Below are 18140 nucleotides of genomic sequence, written 5' to 3'. Positions count from 1 at the left end.
AAAACAAATTTATATAAAAGAAACTCTGAGGGGTGGAGCCTGGGTGGCTCAGTCGGTTAAGCGTCCGACTTCAGCTCAGGTCATAATCTCGCAGTTAGGGGTTCAAGCCCTGTGTCAGGCTCTGTGTTGACAGCTCAGAGCCTAGAGCCTGCTTCTGATTCTCCCTCTCTCTCTGCTCTTCCCCCACTTGTGCTCTTTCTCTCTCTCAAAAAATAAACATTAAAAATAATAATAATAAAGAAACTGAGGGTATAGGCAAAGTATGAATCAGCAATGTAGTGAGTTATTTTTAGACACACAGCATCAAGAAGTAAAGACAAGCAGCACGCTCAGGAGGATCATGTGATAGCCTTCCACAGAATGATGATCTATTCAGAACTTTATTACCATGCTAAGAGCTATTCTGGACTTGAACCCGAGCAAGATGAGAAGTTGGAGAGCGTCCAAAATGATTAAAATGTTAGGAAATGAGTCCTAAGAGGACATGTAAAGGAAATGCAGTTATTAGGGCCAGATAAAAGATGGCTAGGGAGGAGGTCTGGCTACATGAAGGCCTGCAAGGTTATGAAGGAGAGCCTACAAGGGAGCACTTCTTTTCCATTAAGGACAGGACTAGAAGAATGTGATTAAATTGCAAGGACAGGGATTTGTATTTGATACAAAAGAAAGAACTTCCTGGCTATGAAGCTTGCAAGGCACAGGAATAAGTTACCAACGAGCTTTTGAAATGTCCTTTTCAAGAGACTTTTTAAATACAGTAGATGACCATCTTTATAAAATCTTCACTCAGTGTCCTTTTTTACCCTTCAAACTCAGGAAATGAATATTTTAACTATAAATAGAAGCTCCATAAAAAAATATATATATATATACAAACTTGCTGAAAGTTGGAACACAGCGAGGCTCTTCACTGTTGTGGCATTTCAAAATTCATCAGAAAGTTATCAGTTACATAAATGCATTTATTTAGCCTGAGATGGCTCTAATCACATAAAAATAATAATTAGTTGCTCTAGATAGGAGATATAAAAATAACCAAAACATGGTTAAATTGACCAGTAATATCTACTTAAGGAACATAATCTTGATGCTGTATTGACGGAGGGGTAGGAAAGGGAGGAAATGGTAAAAATCAGCCACAAAGGAATAAAACACACACATGCATTCTATATCCAACATGGCATTAAAGGACCCATGTGATGGCATAAAAATCCCTCCTAACATTAATTTTTAAAAATGAGAACTGCACTACAAAGCACATCTAGTTTCCCTTACAGAAGTTTTAGAGATCTAAGTCTTTTTAATACTACACCAAAGAACAAAATCAAAGACCAGTATTTTAAATCATTTGAACTATTAGTTTCCCATATCCACAATGAAGGAAGGGAAGAAGGCAGGCAGGCAATGAAAACAATCACAGATGGTCTAATATATAATGAACCCCGCTGGCTGGGTCTCTTATAGGATGAGAGAACAGAGAGAGGTATGAAAGATCATGTTGCTCACCGTCTCCTCTCACAGATGAGGCCCAGAGAAGCACATCACACCACAGTTAGTGACAGAACCAGGACTTAAACTGAATAGTTAGCATCATGTGCAGTCACTAAGTGACGATCAGCTTGTCTGCCTAAAGTCTGTCTGTTTAAAAGAAAACAAAATCTCCTGTGGCATTAACCTCGTAAACTTGACTGATTAAATTACCAGACTACACACGCCCGCATGCACGTGCACAAACACACACAGTTTATTTTACAATATAACAGATACAAGGTACTAAAAGTTCTAATTTCTGGGAAGAGAGAAAAACAGAAGTACTAACATGTATTGAATATCTAACTAGGTCCTAGGCATTTAACATTCTTTATCTCATACAATCCTCACAACCCGGGAAAGCAGATCCTCACCATTTTACAAATGAAGAAATTAGGCTAATGAACTACATGCCCAGGAGCCACACAGATAACAAAGAATAGAGGAAGGTCTGCCTATTGCTAAATCCCCTGCCTTTCCTACTACATCACATTTTCTCTCCAGCAAAAACCACAGAGCCCACAGAAAGAAGCATTCAGAGGAAGAAATCAATTCCCTTGCATTTCCCCTGAAAATGTTTGAAAGAGCTTCTGTGTTCATTGGCATCTTCCCCATACTGGATGAAACTTTCTTCTATTTCCTGGGCTCACTCACACTGCCCTCAGCTAGGGTGACCATATGGCCTTGTTTGCCCCAGACAGACCCAGTTTACCCCTGTTGACTCTGCAAAATTATCAAAAGCATCCCTTCAAGCTCAAAAGTGTAGACAATAAGTTACATGGTCCCCCCACTTAAGCCCCTTACTGCACTCTTTACCCAGGCTTGTCTGACCCCAAAGAAGCTCACTTACCACCATCTTTCCCTTTTAGCATGAAGAATACTGTCCATCAGAACAGGTGTTCTCCAAGTCAGTAAGAATGGGAAAAGCAACATGTTTAGATGATTCCATACCCTTCCAGAGAGCAGAGAACATTTTAAAACATCGACCATCTCTGTCAGGATTTTAGGCAGTGTAACAACTACATGAAGATAATATTCAGGCAGAATACAGGTAGATCAGTCCAGGGAGAAGAGGCCCATCAAGCATACTGCCCTCCTTGGAACTTGATACCAAGTCACACTCACTAAACTGTCCTTGCTTTTCTTCTCTGCCTCACATCTAAACTGCCAGATTATCCAACAGTTCCTCTGAAGGCTCCTGTGGCAGAAATAGTGTGGGCTCCTCAGGGATATTAGGGTCTGGTGTCCATGGGTGACTGTAAGAGGCACATTTCACCTCATTGCACCAAGGTGATATGCAGACACCAACCTCAGTTTGCTCTGCATGTTCAATGTCAAAGTGGCCTTTGCTAGCGTAATTATTTCAAAAAATGTCAGGGAAGCAAAGGAACTCAAGCAGTCAAGCCCTCATTTTACAAAAGGAAACTATAGCCTATAGAAGAGAAATCACCAGTGTATAAAGTCAGTCATACAACCAGGACTAGAAACCAGGTCTCCATCATTCTTGCCACCATGTAAGTGATCCCCAACTTCTACACAGCATACGTATTCATGCTCACATATTGAGACCCAATACTTTCTGATATCAGAGTTGGACTTTCTTGGAATATGTAAACATTTCAAGCTGTCACATGATGATGTCTTTCAATCAACACTTGAGTTTCAGCAACATCACTGTCTTTATACAGGTGACCTTTATAGACCTAAGGTTATACAAGTGACCTTTATAGACCTATATAAAGACCTAGGCTCTTTATAGACCTAAGGTTGTTAATATCATCTAATATTCTATACTTGTTTATAAAAATGAAGAGAGAAAAAATGAAAGTAGTAATACCAGCACATAGCATCATCTACAATGAAATACAGAATGAAAATAATTAGGCAAAAATCAGCAAAAATATCTAGCCTGTAGACTTAAGCTCTTTAGCTGTGTTCAACTGTGGAGGAAAAAAGTAAAACCATATGAAATACTAGAAATAATCAAAAGTGTGCTTAAAACATGAGTTTAACAACAGAAAAACTAAGAGATTTGCTAACTAAATGTCACTTTGAATAAGCTGAGCAGATAAAAATGTGTTTGAAATATAATTTCACTACATATAATACTTAATCTATCCATTAAAGAACTTTTAAAATTCTTTAAATGGTAAGCTGTTATGTAATTAGGAGTGTACATATGTTTTTAGCTCTACAGGAATTGTATCTCTTTTTAACAAATCAAATGTTCAACTTTTAAATATTAGTCTTCAAATACTTCTAAAAATTTTAGACAGATGCCAGGGGTACTGGTACCCCACACTGATATTCTTACTCTATTTTGGGGGTGGGGGGGCATCCCTCCATAAATTAAAATTAGATCTGGAACACACAGTAAACTTTAATTTTACTTCTGTATAAATATTTTTCATTGTTTAGGAACACTCACTACATCTTAAAATAATGAAAACCCACTCCCGTTCATTCCAACATTATAAACAATAAACATACATTGTTTCAAAAGGATTTTTTCCTTGCAAAAAATAAGGACTTCTTTATTTCCTCGGGCTAACAGAAAAATGTTCAAACGTGACAGTCCTTGCCTTTCTGCACTATTTTCAATGTAACTTGAAAATTCATTTGCACAGTCTTCTGCTCCCTTTTATCCATGTTTCACAGCTCAGGGAGTGTACTACTTAACTGCCTACTGTCAACCATTTGAAATGGCACCTCCATTCCCTTCCCTGTTACCCCGGAAGAGCCCACTCACACATTTATCTTTAAGATGGCTGTGTTTACAGCTACCCATATGTCACCATTCATGAAGCAATTGCTGCCATCCTCTTGACTAAGCATTGGCAGGCACATACGCTGCAGAGGACTGCAGGACCACAGGAAGGGTGACTGAGGCTCAGAATTTTTCTTTTTAAGGTTACTACTTTCAAAAGACTCTGAGATTTAAAAAAAAAAAGCGGAGAGATGTACACACTCTTTGTGATAAAAGCTTTGGGAGGCTGAGGGGTCTAAGGTTCCACAGTGAGAGGGCCTTAGTAGCAAAGGTGTTGCCAAGGGTACTATTTCTATCACAAGTACACCTCACTACACTAGGTTGCTGTGTAAAAGAGGCTTGCCTGACATGGTATCTGATTTGACATCTGAGTTCCTCACTATACTATGTTGCTATACATAATATTTCTATCACAAGTATGCTCACTATACTGTACTATGCATACTACGTCGCTCTGCTAGGGTGGACCCTCATAAAGAATCCTGCTAGAAAGTGAATTACAAAGTCATTTGCCTCTTGACCTTAAAATAAAACATGCTTTTTCATTTTTTGTCTCAGGGTTACTTAAGTCATATTAATGCAATGGAGGGGTGCTTGCTTGGATGGCTCAGTCAGTTAAGCCTCTGACTCAGGTCATCAGCTTTCGGCTAAGGTCATGATCTTGCAATTCATGAGTTCAAGGCCTGCATGGCGCTCTGTGCTGACAGCTTGGAGTCTGGAGCCTGCTTCGGATTCTGTGTCTCCCTCTCTCTCTGCTGCCCCCCCACTAAGCATTCTATCTCTCTCTCAAAAATAAATAAACGTTAAAAAAATTTTTTTAATATATTAATACAATGGACTGGAGAGAGTATGGATTAATAAACAGTGAGTGTCTGACTGTGGTGGGGAAAAGCAGGCATTCTCAGGGGCAGAGGAGGAGAGTTAAGGAATGGAGGCATGCAAAGCAGAGCCAGGGACTCTTGGAATGATGAAGTCAAGGTCAGAAATGACAGACTGTCCCCACCTTTTTTGGACCTATGTTTAACCTTCCACTATTTCTTCCATTTCCCCCTTCCTAGCCACTTGGAAAATGCAGACTATGGTTGTACGAAAGGACAATGCAAGGTGGCTAGAAGGCAGAAGAGTGAACCACAGAAGTTCCATACCAGCAGATGCTATAATTTTCAAAATGTTTGCACATCAATTCTTGCATTTATCCACAAGGCAACCTATTTATAGGTAGAGAAAGTGTTAACCCGTTTTTACAGATGGTGAGGAGACAGCACGAAGAAAGGGGTTAAGTTTAAATAAACTGTTGAGAGAATGGACAGCCAAGAATTCTTAGAAGGTGACTTGAATGCACATCACTCAACCATTCATTCATGCATCCATTCAGTTATGGGTTGAATTGCATCCCCTAAAAAGGTATGTTTAAGTTTTAACCCCCAGTACCTGTGAATGTGACCTTACTTGGAACTAGAGTCTAGCTGATATAATCAAGTTAAAATGAGGTCATGCTAGTTTAGGGCAAATCCTAATCCAAAGACTGGTGTCTTCGTAAAAAGAGGGAAATTTGGACACAGACACACAGGGAAGAAATGTGAAGATGTAGGCAGAGACTGGAGTGATGCATCTACAAGCCAAGAAACACCCAGGGCTGCCAGAACCACCGGAAGCTGGGAAGAGGCAAGGAAGGATTCTCCCCTGAAAGTTTCAGAAAGAGCATGACTCTGCCAATATCCTGATTTCAGACTCTGGCCTCCAGAACTGTGAGAAAATAAACTTCTGTTGTTCTAAGCCACCCAGTTTGGGGTGATTTGCTATCGCAGCCCTAGAAAACTAAAAACATTCACTCAACAAACCTCGTTTTGAGTGCATACTATGTGCCAGACACTACAAAGCATTCTGAAAAGAGTAAGATGAACCAAACTCGGCAATCCTTGTCCCCCCACTCCCTGCATGGAGCTTAGGGACCTAAGGTTGCGCGGTCCTGTGCTGAAACAATAAAGCCCAGAGAAGCCAAGCAGCTGGTTGATGGCAGTGTTGGAAGTAGAGGCTACAACCTCTGACCTCCAAACCACACTCCTCCCATGCACCAAGCTAACGGTCTGGTTTCCTGGCCCACTGTCACTGTAAAGTAGCTTCATCTGTCCCTTCAGAGCAACAACCACAATGGACACAGTAAGGACAGTGAGAAGACAAGAACCCCCACTTCAAAGCTTTCCCTGTCATAAGCCACAAACCAGGACCCAGGAAGAATGTCTGTCACTTAAGTAGAGTGTGGAAGGAAGCTCTTGGGACCCGACAGGCCTAAGGTAGAATCTTGTCTCTATCATTTTCAAGCTAGGAGATCCAGAACAAGTTATTCAGCCTCTGTCAGCCATCCTTTCCACATCCATAAAATGAGAATGATAGTACATAATGCCTTCTTATACATCAGTGAGAGTAGATATGGAAAGCTATGAAAGATACATCATCAAACAGAAAACCTCAAATTGCAGAACAGCACATATAATATGATCCTGTTTCTATTAATTTTTTTTCTGGGAAAACACACACACACACACACACACACACACACACACACACACACACACAAACCTCTTCTCAGTCGTCACTCTTGGAGATTAAGAATAGAGAGATTAGAAACTTTGTCTCCGTTACATCCTTTTCTACCATTAAGTTTTTTTACTATGAACATGTATGACCTTAATTTTTAAAACAGGGAGAAAAATACTAGTCATTTACAAAGAACGAAGCATGGTATTTCAATGAGTTGCTCACTTAAGATAGGTGCACTTCTCTGTGTACATATTAAACCTCAATAAAGAGGTGTGATGTTTTTAATGAGGCAGACAGATGTGCTCAGATATGAAGAGGTTTCCCAGACAAAATAATGAACTATCAAGTCATCATATACACAAAACGTGAAATTCCATTTATGTAAAAAAGCAAAAAAAAAAAAAAAAAAACTATATGCATACACATACAATTGCATATGAAGAGGTGGAATAATATACACATTTCATAACATTATACATGTACATTGTTGAGTTGTTTTACCACCAGAACTCCCTTTAAAATTCACATTCTTTTTGGGGCGCCTGGGTGGCTTGGTGGGTTGAGCATCCAACTTCAGCTCAGGTCTTGATCTCACCGTTCATGAGTTCAAGCCCCACATGGGGCTCTCTGCTGACAGCTCAGAGCCTGGAGCCTGCTTCCGATTCTGCCTCTGTCTGTCTGTCTCTCTCTCTCTCTCTCTCTCTTCCTCTGCCTCTCTCCCACTTGCAGTCTGCCTCTCTCCCTCTCTCTCTCTCAAAAAATAAACATTAAAAAAAATTTTAATTCACATTCTTTTTAAAGACTTTTTATTTTTTTCTATTTTTATTTTTAATTTTTTTAATGTTTTATTTATTTTTGAGACAGAGAGAGACAGTGCATGAGCAGGGAAGGGCAGAGAGAAAGGGAGACACAGAATCTGAAGCAGGCTCCAGGCTCCGAGCTGTCAACACAGACCTGACGTGGGGCTCAAACCCAGGAACCGTGAGATCATGACCTGAGCCGAAGTTGGACGCTCAACTGACTGAGCCACCCAAGTGCCCCTTTTTTTATTTTTAATAATGTTTTATTTATTTTTGAGAGACAGAGAGAGAGAGAGCACGTGTGAGCGACAGAACACGAGTGGGAGAGGGCGCAGATAGTGGGCAACACAGAAGCTGAAGCAGGCTCGGGACTCTGAGCTCTCAGCAGAGAGACCCATGCGGGGCTCGAACTCATGAACCATCAGATCAAGACCTGAATCTTAACCAACTGAGCCACCCAGAGGCCCCAGAGACTTTTTAAATCAGAATAGTACTTAACCTCAGAGGGTTGTTGTGAGATTTACATGATAATGGTCACATGATACTTTGATATTAAAAAAAAGTCACTAAGCATTTCTTTTTTTAATTATCAATCAGTATGCACCACAGACTCCTTCTCCATCCCTGCCTTCTATCTCTGTCCCAAATCTGAGCCTTGAGCCCCAGCCATTCATTGAGCCTAACTTGGGAATAAAGTCAAGTCAGGAACAGGATGAACATGAGAACTGAAGCAGGGGTCAAGAATGAAATGATAAATAAAATAAGCCAAAAACATCTGGAATACACATTGTTTGGCAAAAACAAACACATTTTCTATTTTAACTCAGCCATTCAGAAATATCCTAACGTCTCCCTCATCCAATCCACCACATGAAGGCATCAATTCTTGTGTCACTGGTAGGCTGCCTACTCTAATCCACACTCACTCTGCTCTTTGATCAGACAGTTAATCCAGGGGCCATGAAACAGGAACTTTACTATAGAGAATTATTCTATTTCTTATCCCAAGGTTTGATGCTTTACAATATGCTGCCTTGTTGGCTGTTTCTTGTGTTTTACCTCCCCATAATGTAAACTCTTTTCCAAGAGGAACATGCATTAATGCCACCTCTGTCCTAGGACAGATCATAGCCTAGAATGGAGCTGAAAAAAACTCTCCACAGGTACCTGTTCACTGACTGCAGGTCAAAGATGGCCAATGAGGCAATTCATAGCACTAGCTTCCCAAACCCTAGCTGGAGCCACACTGTAGTCCTTCCTGTCTTTCTCCCCTACCCTTCCTTCAATTCCCTTTCTGGCCTTTGGGTCATGCCTCAACATGCAGTAACATGCACCCTCTCCAGACTCCACTTCCAGAAGAACCTGTAGATAAGCAAGTAGTAATAGTTCTCTCCTCCTGACACTTCCTTCTCTCAACTCAAACTTTCTGTGTATCTGGTTTATTGTCACATAAACCTCCTGTCTATTTTGTAAAACTATGCCGGGCCACTTGTGCAGCTGAGGAGGGCAGTAGGTACTAAACAACCTCTCAAACTTCTTGCACCTTGGAGTAAAGAGCACAGAAGGATTAGACCACTGCAGATCTTTGGGGAAGCCAGGACTGAAGGGCAGTGGACTGAGGCCACTCAAGGTGCTGACCTTTACGAGTACATCCACAGTTGGTATATTAGTTTTTGCTAGGGCCGCCATAACAAAGTAATACAGATTGGCTGGCTGTAACAGACACTTATTCCCTCAGTTCTGGAGGCTAAAAGACTAAGATCCAGGTGTCAGCAACGCTGGATTCTTCTGGAAGCCTCTCTCCTTAGCTTGCAGATACCCATTTTCTGTGTTTTCACATGTCTTCCCTCTGTCTCACTCTGGGTCCTAATCCCCTCTTCTTATAAGAATACCAGTAAATATTAAAAAAAAAAAATTTTTTTTTGAAAAAGGGATTACCTGGGTGGCTCAGTTAAGCGACCGACTTCAGCTCAGGTCATGATCTCACAGTCTGTGAGTTTGAGCCCCACATCAGGCTCTGTGTTGACAGCTCAGAGCCTGAAGCCTGCTTTGGATTCTGTGTCTCCGTCTCTCTCTCTGTCCCTCCCCCTCTTGAGCTCTGTCTCTCTCTCCCTCTCTCTCTCTCTCTCTCTCAAAAATAAATAAACATTAAAAAAAAAAAAGAAGAATCATATTGTGGATTAGGGCCCACCCATATTTTACTTTATTAGGGCCCACTCATTTGACCTTAATTACCTCCTTAAAGTTGCTATTTCCCAAACACAGTCAGATTCTGAGATATTAGGGGATAGGACTTCATCTTATGAATTTGGAGGGGACACAATTCAGCCCATAATAGTCAACAATAAGGGAGAGAAAGGAGTTGTGAGTATAGCTATGGAGAAATGAAAGCATACTCTACACACTTGCAGAAGAAATTTCACCTGTTTCCCCCAAATCTAGAATTCCCTTTCTTCTCTCTCAGTCCTTTGACACCAAGCTCCTATTTCTGTTCTCAGCCCTGATGATCATCTCAGTCCTAATGATTCATTTTCCTAATCTCACATGCAGAGCACTTACTAGCTATACCACTCATCTGGCCCTTGACCCCAGATGGCCTGTGGTGCCTCTTGATGCCTTGTACATTACTATACTTGAGGCCTCATCTCACTGTCTCTGTCCCTTGCTTAGTTCACACTCAGCTTATATCGGTTCCTCCCAGGAGCCATATAGTGGCCTGTAGATCAAGGACACTGGAATACTCCTCCCAACCCCTCTTCACCTGCCCAGCCCTCTCTCAACTAATTAATATCATTTTATCCTTAAGATCTCAGCTCAAATGCCTCTTCCTCAAGGAAGCTTTTGAAGACCACACACACACACACACACACACAATATTTATCCTGACACTAAATACAGATCCTTCTCCTACCCTCTCCCCTCACTTTATCATAACACTCACCAAGTTTAATTCCATACTTGCATTGTTATTATGTCATTAATGTGTGTCGTTCAGATTGATACATACTCATAAATTCGCAAGCAGGACTCTATCTGGTTTATCCATCATTTTCTACTGAGCAGCTAGACCAGTGCCTGGCACACAGTAAGTGCTCAATAAATATTTGTTCGCTAAAGGAAAGAGTAAGTGAAGTGTAAATTAGTGTAAATCACTGGTTATGTGCTCTATTTTTACTAAATAAATTCACTTTGAAATAGAGGCAGTGTGAAATCATTAAGTAGTAATTCCTAGACAGATAGAAAGGTGCACAGATATTAATAGATCTTGAATGAATGGAACCACACATAGAAAGTAGAAATCTACCTGTTCCATTATGTGATAATTCTGCAGAAATTACTTAAACATGTTTTCCATATGTAATTTTCCATAGACATTTATATATTATTTCTCTTCTGCAGGTATTTTTTAGTCCATTTGAACAGATATCTGCAGTCACCCTCTCCCTATGGCTCATTCCACTGCTTGACTTTGGCCTAAAACCAAGAAGAATTCTTTACTTGTGCTAAAGAACTGACAGATTCCCATGGTGACTCCAATCCAACACTTTTTTCATTTTCTCCTTCATATTAGGCAGGAAACACTAAAATTCTGGGAACAAGATTTGTGTCACACATTGGAAATGTTCGTATCTGCTGATAACACTCCATCTACCTCGGCTAAGTGCATGAGGAAGCCACATGGTCACAATCTAATGGAACATAGAACATAACTAATAAACTGAAGCAACATTCCACATGTTATCACTTTCAGCTTTGCGCAACATGTGGAAACAGGCTCATGCACCACTCGGTTGTGTCAGAACATCTAAGAGAGTAGAATGCTTGCTTGGGATTTATTATGGTCACTCACCTCAGGAAAGTGTCCAAAAGAGTGCATTACAACCTCCACATGTCTGTACCTTACTGATTTCTTTTTTTAAAAGGAGTGTTTTCTGAGATGTATTTATCTGTCAGGTGTTTGGACTATTTATGTAGCCCTGATTCTTTTGAATACTCGAAAGCAAAAGCTACCAGTAACTGCTAATGAGAAATTATTTTAGACTAGAAAAATAAAACTGTTCTTTTTATAAGAATTGCAACAGTTGCATGAACCCAGGTTACTGAATAATTTTGTTTCTTGTTTTGTCCTCTACTTTCTATGCCTCCCCACCCCACAACGTAACAGACATCATCTTCTGTTTTATGGACTTCAACTATTTTATCCAAGGTGCAAGGCTCAAGCTGAGCAGGGCTTCTTGGTGAATAATTTTTCTCATGCTAAAGAAGAAACATGAAGCAAATTAGGAAATCATAGAAGCCAGAAAAATAACAGCAACATCATCAAAATCTGAAAAAAAAGTTTACCCAAGAAAAGTGAAGCTCAATATGGGAAGTTTAGCAGTTGAACTAAATGAACATTACAGCATTACATAGTCAATCTCCATTATTAGAAAGAAAACTTAAAATGCAAAGCATGTTAAGTTAAATGCTTGAGCCCTTTTCTTAAATTCCTTTTTATCAGTAATCAAACATTCAGTGCATTCCTCACAACAGGTAAGGCAATGTGTCAACAACTAAGATGCTTCCACCCATAGCCAGAAGCTACAATCTCTCTAGTCCAATTAAGAAGGAAACAAAATCTCTCCAAAAGAAGCAAATCCACTCTCTCATTAAGCTGAGCAGACCTGGGTCAGGTGTCTCAGAAATAATCAACTTGATCACTGGTTCTGAGGCTAAAATATTAATGACCATATACATTAACCAATGCACCAGGAAACTCCATAAAATAAAGGAAATCTAAGAAAAGTACTATAAGCAGACCAAGTTCACAACACACAGTCTTCTAACCCAAAGTTCTCACTATCTTCAAAAAAAAAAAAAAAATTAAATATAAATCAAAAGAAGCTGGATAGCCTAGTAATGAAACTGTTTCATAGTAATTAAGACACTTTCCTATTTTACATCTAGTGATAGAAACACATTGTATCATTTTAAAAGATGAGCCTGAGAAGAAAGTGAGGGAATGGTTATAGCTGTCTGACACTCACATCTGTGAATTAATACCGTCTAACGCCATCCCAATAGGCTGTTCCAACACTAAATAAGTCAGTTTTGAGTGTTTACCAAGAATATTTGAGAAAGAAATATATATTCTCATCCAAATTAACTGTTCTTTAAAAATATATTTTATCAGTTTGGCCAATCATTAGAATTGTTTCTTCCGACAAAAATGAAATTGTTTTAATTATCTGATGCCCATAACGACTTTTTATTTTTACAAAAATGAGAAAAACATGTCTTACTTGGAATGCCATTACCCATAACATAATATAGATTTATTCAGAATACCTTACGTTCTAGGAATTTAAAATGTGGTAACTGTCCAAATATTTACCTTCATTTAAAATTATTTCAGCCCAAACCCAAAACCCCAAGAAAAATCATTCTGATGGAAACATTTCTTTTCACTCCCTATGAAACCCAACATAAAGCTAGATTCTCTGTTACACTGTAGTCCTAAATGACATTTCGTTGCTACAGCAACGAAACTCTGCTACCTGTGGCCATGATTTGTTAAGAATTCCTCCAACCAGTAAATTCTGTGCTGTGCATTCATAAAACCAAAAGAATGGCTCGAATGGCCCAATGCAACATACAAATTAAGGTTTAATTTCCTATTATGATCCACCCACACACATATTTACAACATATATCATATATGTATACATCCATACATGATTATGGTTTCCCCAACTCCATGAAAAAGGAAAAATCATACCAAATTTCCATTTTAACGTGAGCACCAAAAAACTGCTTTGTTTTAGGTTTCAGTGAATAATTGCTACCTGTTTCCCAAAATTTATCTTAAAAGGTAATAGCGGCTATCTGGAGAGAATTTAAAAAACAAAAATTTGTTATCTGTATCCATTCTCATTCCAAAAGGGAAAAAAAAAAATCCCGAGGCACAATTTCCTATCTGTTCCAAGTAAGTGTGGCTTCCTTAGCAGTGAACTGATTTAAGCAAATCTCAAGCTGAAGCATAAAGAAAGAAAATGTAGCTGTCACCACCTTGATTCACCCAAACTGCTTCTGCAGGCTACTCACCCTCACCGGGGGGCTCCAGGCTTGCACCCGCGGCTGCTGTCCGCCCTGGGAGCTCTGCAAATCTTTTGAGCTACAATTAGCCACCGTGCTGCTCTGAGCCCTTAATGCATTTGTGCAGTTGGTCCCACTGCCCCCACCAGGGCCAGGTTTCCAAGGCCTCTGCTTGATGCCATCCAGAAGTCTGACCAGCAGGATGTTACTTGGAAGCTCCTCAACACCCGAGCCAACAAGAGTCCTGCACTCTGGACATCTGAGTTCATTTCGGGAACCTACAATCCCCAGCAAACATCGTTTGCAAAACGTGTGCTGGCAAGGCAAGACCTTTGCGGAAGCATCAAGCCGCTCTAGACACACAGGACACTCCAGAAGATCCAACAAGGCAGATTCATCCATCTTTATCTCGTCTACTGAGAAAAGGCTTCAGAAATGTTCACAGTCGTGCGCATCCCTGAAAGTGATTCATGTAACATCCATTTCAGACTTCGCTCTGGAGTAACGGGGGAGGGGGAGGAGAGAAGACGGAAAATTAGTATTGTTACTTGGGGAGACGTTTCACAGCGGAGCCCAGAGAACCAAAAAAGTACACAAACGTGCTTCCTCTGAACAGTGCAGCTTTGCTTTGGAATGTGGTTCCTGAACTCCAAAGTCAACAGTTAAACACAAAGTGGGCTTTTTAAACAATTCGAAACGAACCCCTAAGGATATCAAGGAGTTCACCGGGCAGAAACGGCTGTATCAAGCACTCTATGGGATTCCTGTAATGCAACGGGATTTAGGAAATGCAACAAACAGCGTAACTTCTTCAGCTCTCAAAGTGATACCGGCTGCCTTAGTAAAGTCGTCCTCAACTCATACGAGAAGCTGAACAGAAGCAACTCAAAGTTCCCTCTACCTGAAAGTATCTTTAAAGCCAACAAACTTCCCAGTCTTGAAGCCACTTTAGTGCTTAAGAAACCATGCCTCATGTGATCGCCTGTGGTAAATGATCCCAATATTAAATACATATGTTTCTTCGTCGGCCTTAAAAATAGAACTGCTTAATCTTGCCCAACCAAAATGAGCCGAAGGTTGACAATTCTGAGGGACACAACTCGCTTGCAATTCGCTTGCAAGCAGCTGAACTAGAAAAAGCACCCTTCGGGGGCAGCGGTGGACAAACTCCGGAACGGGTCTCTGGCCAGCCCGTCCTAACCCCATTCAGGAAAAGCTGGCAAAATTATCACCAAAAGAATCTGACAATGGAATGCTGGGCTGAAAACTGTGGGCGTCATAGGAAAATGGGGCCATTCGGGGGAAAAAAGCATTTAAAGCGGTGCCTGCGCCGCTCCCCCCCCCCCGCCCCCACCTCCGAAGTAAGTGCAAATGGGAGCGCCTGGGAGAAAGAGGGCGACAAGATGTGGATGTTCTTGACGGAGTCGGGGGAGAGGGGAGCCCCTGAGCCCCTCTCCCACGCCGCCGAGCACAGGTACCCCGCGACCCGCAGGGAGGCGCGGCGGCCGCTCGCCGCGGACACACCCCGGAGCCAGGTGTCGCCGACCCGCGGCAGGGGAGGGTCCCGCGCTGGGGCTGCGGCCCGGCGGGTGCCGGAACGGGGATCTCCTTCAGCAGCCTCCTCTCCGCCGCCCTTCGGGTCAGGCCGGGCACACAAATCCCCCCCCCCCCCCCGAACGACTGCTGGAAGTTTTCAAGGACTTAAAAATACATTCGAAGCCTTAAGTTGCGAAAGTCAGCCCCACAAAGTGCCACCGGGCAACGTCTGTGACGCCGCACAGACGAGGCGGGAGTCCCCAGAGAGACCGAGCCTCCGGGAGGGCAGGGAGTGCTGGGCTGCGCCCCCCCCCGGGAGACCGCGGCACCGAGCCCGGGCAGCTTCCTGCCGGGAGAAGGCGGCGAGGCCGCGCCGCCGTCCCGGCTCCGGGACGGAGGGGCAGACGGACAGCCCAGCGCCCCGGCCACCGCCTCCTCGGCCGCGAGCGTCTGCCCGCGCCGGCTCCCCCGCGCGGCCCCGCGCCCTACCTCGCGCCTCGGCTCCTCCTCTTTGTTCGCGGCCCCGCAGCGGCGGCGGAGACCGATGCAGATGCGGCCCCGCCGCGCCCGCCGCGCGCAGTGTCTCTGACGCCGCGGCGGCACCCGGAGACTCCTCTCTGCCGCCCCCCTCACGCGCGCACACACACACACACACACACACACACGCACGCCGCCGCCTCCCACTTTCCCAGCCAAGGAGGGCGGAGGAAGAGGAGGAGGAGGAGGCCGAGCCGCAGCGGGCGCCCGGGGCGCGAGGGGGCGGCCCCGCACCACAGCGCCTCCCCCCGGAGCGGGCGCGGCACCTCCGGGAAGCGCGGGGCCGGCGCAGCCTCCCTCCCGGCGCTGAGGTACCTGCGCGCGGTCCCCGCCCGCCCCCGGGGGCGCGATGGGGGCGGCGGCCTGAGGGGGCGCTGCGAGGGCCGCGAGTCCAGGAAGCGGGGTCCCCGAGCGCGAGTGAGAGGGGTGGTGCAGGGGCACGCGCCTTTCCCTGAGGAAAACACGCCCGAGAAGATGGAGCAACCGGAGGGGGGGAGCTTTGGGAGTGGCGACGGAGTGGAGAAGGAAGGCGCCACGGGGCAGGGACCGGCCGCGTCCTCCTCCTGCCCAGCGGTGCCCGGCGGCCCGGGACGGACGACTCGGGGCGGGACCCGCCGGGGCGCGGGAGGGGCCGGGGCCGGGGCCGCGGAAAGGGCGGGAGCGGCCCTGGCGGGAACTGATCCCACTTTTCCTCTGCGTCTGTTCTCCCGGCCCTCCGGACACACTTGGGAGGGTGAGAGCGAAGTGCTGTTACCCCCGAGGTCCGAGAGGGGCAAGTCGGATCAGCGCGGGGACAGTCCCGGGGCAGCTGTCCGCCCGCCCATTCTCGGGCCGCCGCCGCCGCCGCCGCCGCCGCCGCAGCAGCAGCCCGGCCTTGCTCCCCGGTCTGCCCGCACCCAGGCATCACGCCGCCTCCCCGGGGCACAAACCCGAGCCGGCTGGGAGGATTGCTGACCCAGGAGCTCAAAATGGGAGGGGAGAGAGGCGAGGAAAACAGTTGTGGGGGGTTTACTGTCAGACCTGCCCTAAACGGGGAAAATTCAAAGTCTGACCCCAGGTGAGCTGGCACCGTAAAGCTAGCTGAGAGGCGCCTCTTTTATCTGAGCCTAGGAGGCAGCCATAATCACCACTGTAATCTTTGTTTCGGTTGCCCCAGGCGCACACCTGTAAACTGAAATGTAGTTTTGAAAAACACGTCCACAGGTTTTGAGGTTTGTTTTGCAGACTCGGTTGAGAGGGGGAAACAAGTTGAAATGTTGTCAGTATCTCGAAGTTGCCGTAATTGTATTTGCATTTACCGTCAGCTTAAAAGAGGTATCCCGGATACCCTTCCTCAAAGGTAGGCAGACACTAGGCGAACATAAGAAGGGTTAACGCATATTGTGCAAGAAACCCCTGCCTGGCCAGCGACCACAGTGACCTGCTGAAGGGAAGTCAGATTATTCTCTCGTCTCCACCCAGGCCACGCTCAACTCTTCAAGACAAATGAGATCACCTAAGTGAGAAAGAAAGTATAACAGTTAATAATTATTGATCATACATTGCATGTGCTAAACATTCTACACCCATTAACTCAATCCTTACTGCAATCTGATACTCATCCCTCCTCAGCTTTGTTTTAAATAGATTAATATGCTGAGAATCATCTTGTGTGAACACCAGAAACAGCCCCCTTCCCCCTCCGTTAGAAGTGAGCAAATACACATGCATTTGAGCTGAGAAGGCAAGGGAAGGAATGAACAGAATGAAGTGGGTTTTTTTTTTAATATTTATTTATTTTAGGGAGAGAGCAAGCAGGGGAGGGGCAGAGAGAGGAGGATAGAGGATCAGAAGTGGGGGGGGGGGGGGCGGGGGTTGTGCTGACAGCAGCCAGCTCCCATGTGGGGCTTGAATTTAGGAACTGTGAGATCATGACCTGAGCCAAAGTCCATCATCTTTCAACCAACTGAGCCACTCAAGTGTCCCCAGAATGGAGAATTTTTAATCTGATAATCTAGAAACAAGGCACTCTGAAAGTGACTACTTAGCCTATGTACTTCTGTATCTGGAACTGTGCAGATGAAGGTGAGGCTGACTGGAAGAGTACAGTCAGTAAGCACAAATATTAGTATATGCAGTTCACAGTTTTTAATGTTTCTTTTTTAATTTATTTCTGAGAGACAGAGCATGAGTGGGGGAGGAGCAGAGAGAGAGGGAGAAAGAATCCGAAGCAGGATCCAGGCTCAGAGCCTGACAGCTCAGAGCCCAAAACGGGGCTCAAACTCATGGACCGTGAGATCATGACCTGAGCCGAAGTTGGAGGCTTAACCGACTGAGCCACCGAGACGCCCCTGCAGCTCACGGTTTTTGAAAGC

The 18140-nt window shown here is 44.1% G+C and overlaps 2 protein-coding genes across 3 annotated transcripts in view; both read right to left on the bottom strand.

Moving 5' to 3' along the window:
- Nucleotides 1-14208, bottom strand: part of SH3RF1 (SH3 domain containing ring finger 1) — a 180518-nt gene extending 166310 nt beyond the window's left edge. For both annotated transcript variants that reach the window (XM_043565841.1, XM_043565848.1), the window contains exon 1: nucleotides 13723-14208. In XM_043565841.1, coding sequence (XP_043421776.1) covers nucleotides 13723-14115 — 393 coding nt within the window. In that variant the 5' untranslated portion in view covers nucleotides 14116-14208. The remainder of the gene's footprint in view (nucleotides 1-13722) is intronic.
- LOC122468768 (translation initiation factor IF-2-like) lies at nucleotides 14098-16690 on the bottom strand. Its single transcript, XM_043555648.1, has 3 exons — nucleotides 16582-16690; nucleotides 15739-16499; nucleotides 14098-14209 (listed from the first exon to the last, which is right to left on the bottom strand). Exons 1-3 carry the CDS (start codon nucleotides 16688-16690, stop codon nucleotides 14198-14200), a joined length of 882 nt encoding a protein of 293 aa, XP_043411583.1. The 3' UTR covers nucleotides 14098-14197.
- Nucleotides 16691-18140: the final 1450 nt, after the last annotated feature.

The sequence above is a fragment of the Prionailurus bengalensis genome, chromosome B1 (assembly GCF_016509475.1).
Source record: "Prionailurus bengalensis isolate Pbe53 chromosome B1, Fcat_Pben_1.1_paternal_pri, whole genome shotgun sequence".
NCBI classification, from domain to species: Eukaryota; Metazoa; Chordata; class Mammalia; order Carnivora; family Felidae; genus Prionailurus; species Prionailurus bengalensis.
Note: the sequence above shows the minus strand (reverse complement) of the source record. Positions and strands in the feature narration are given on the sequence as shown.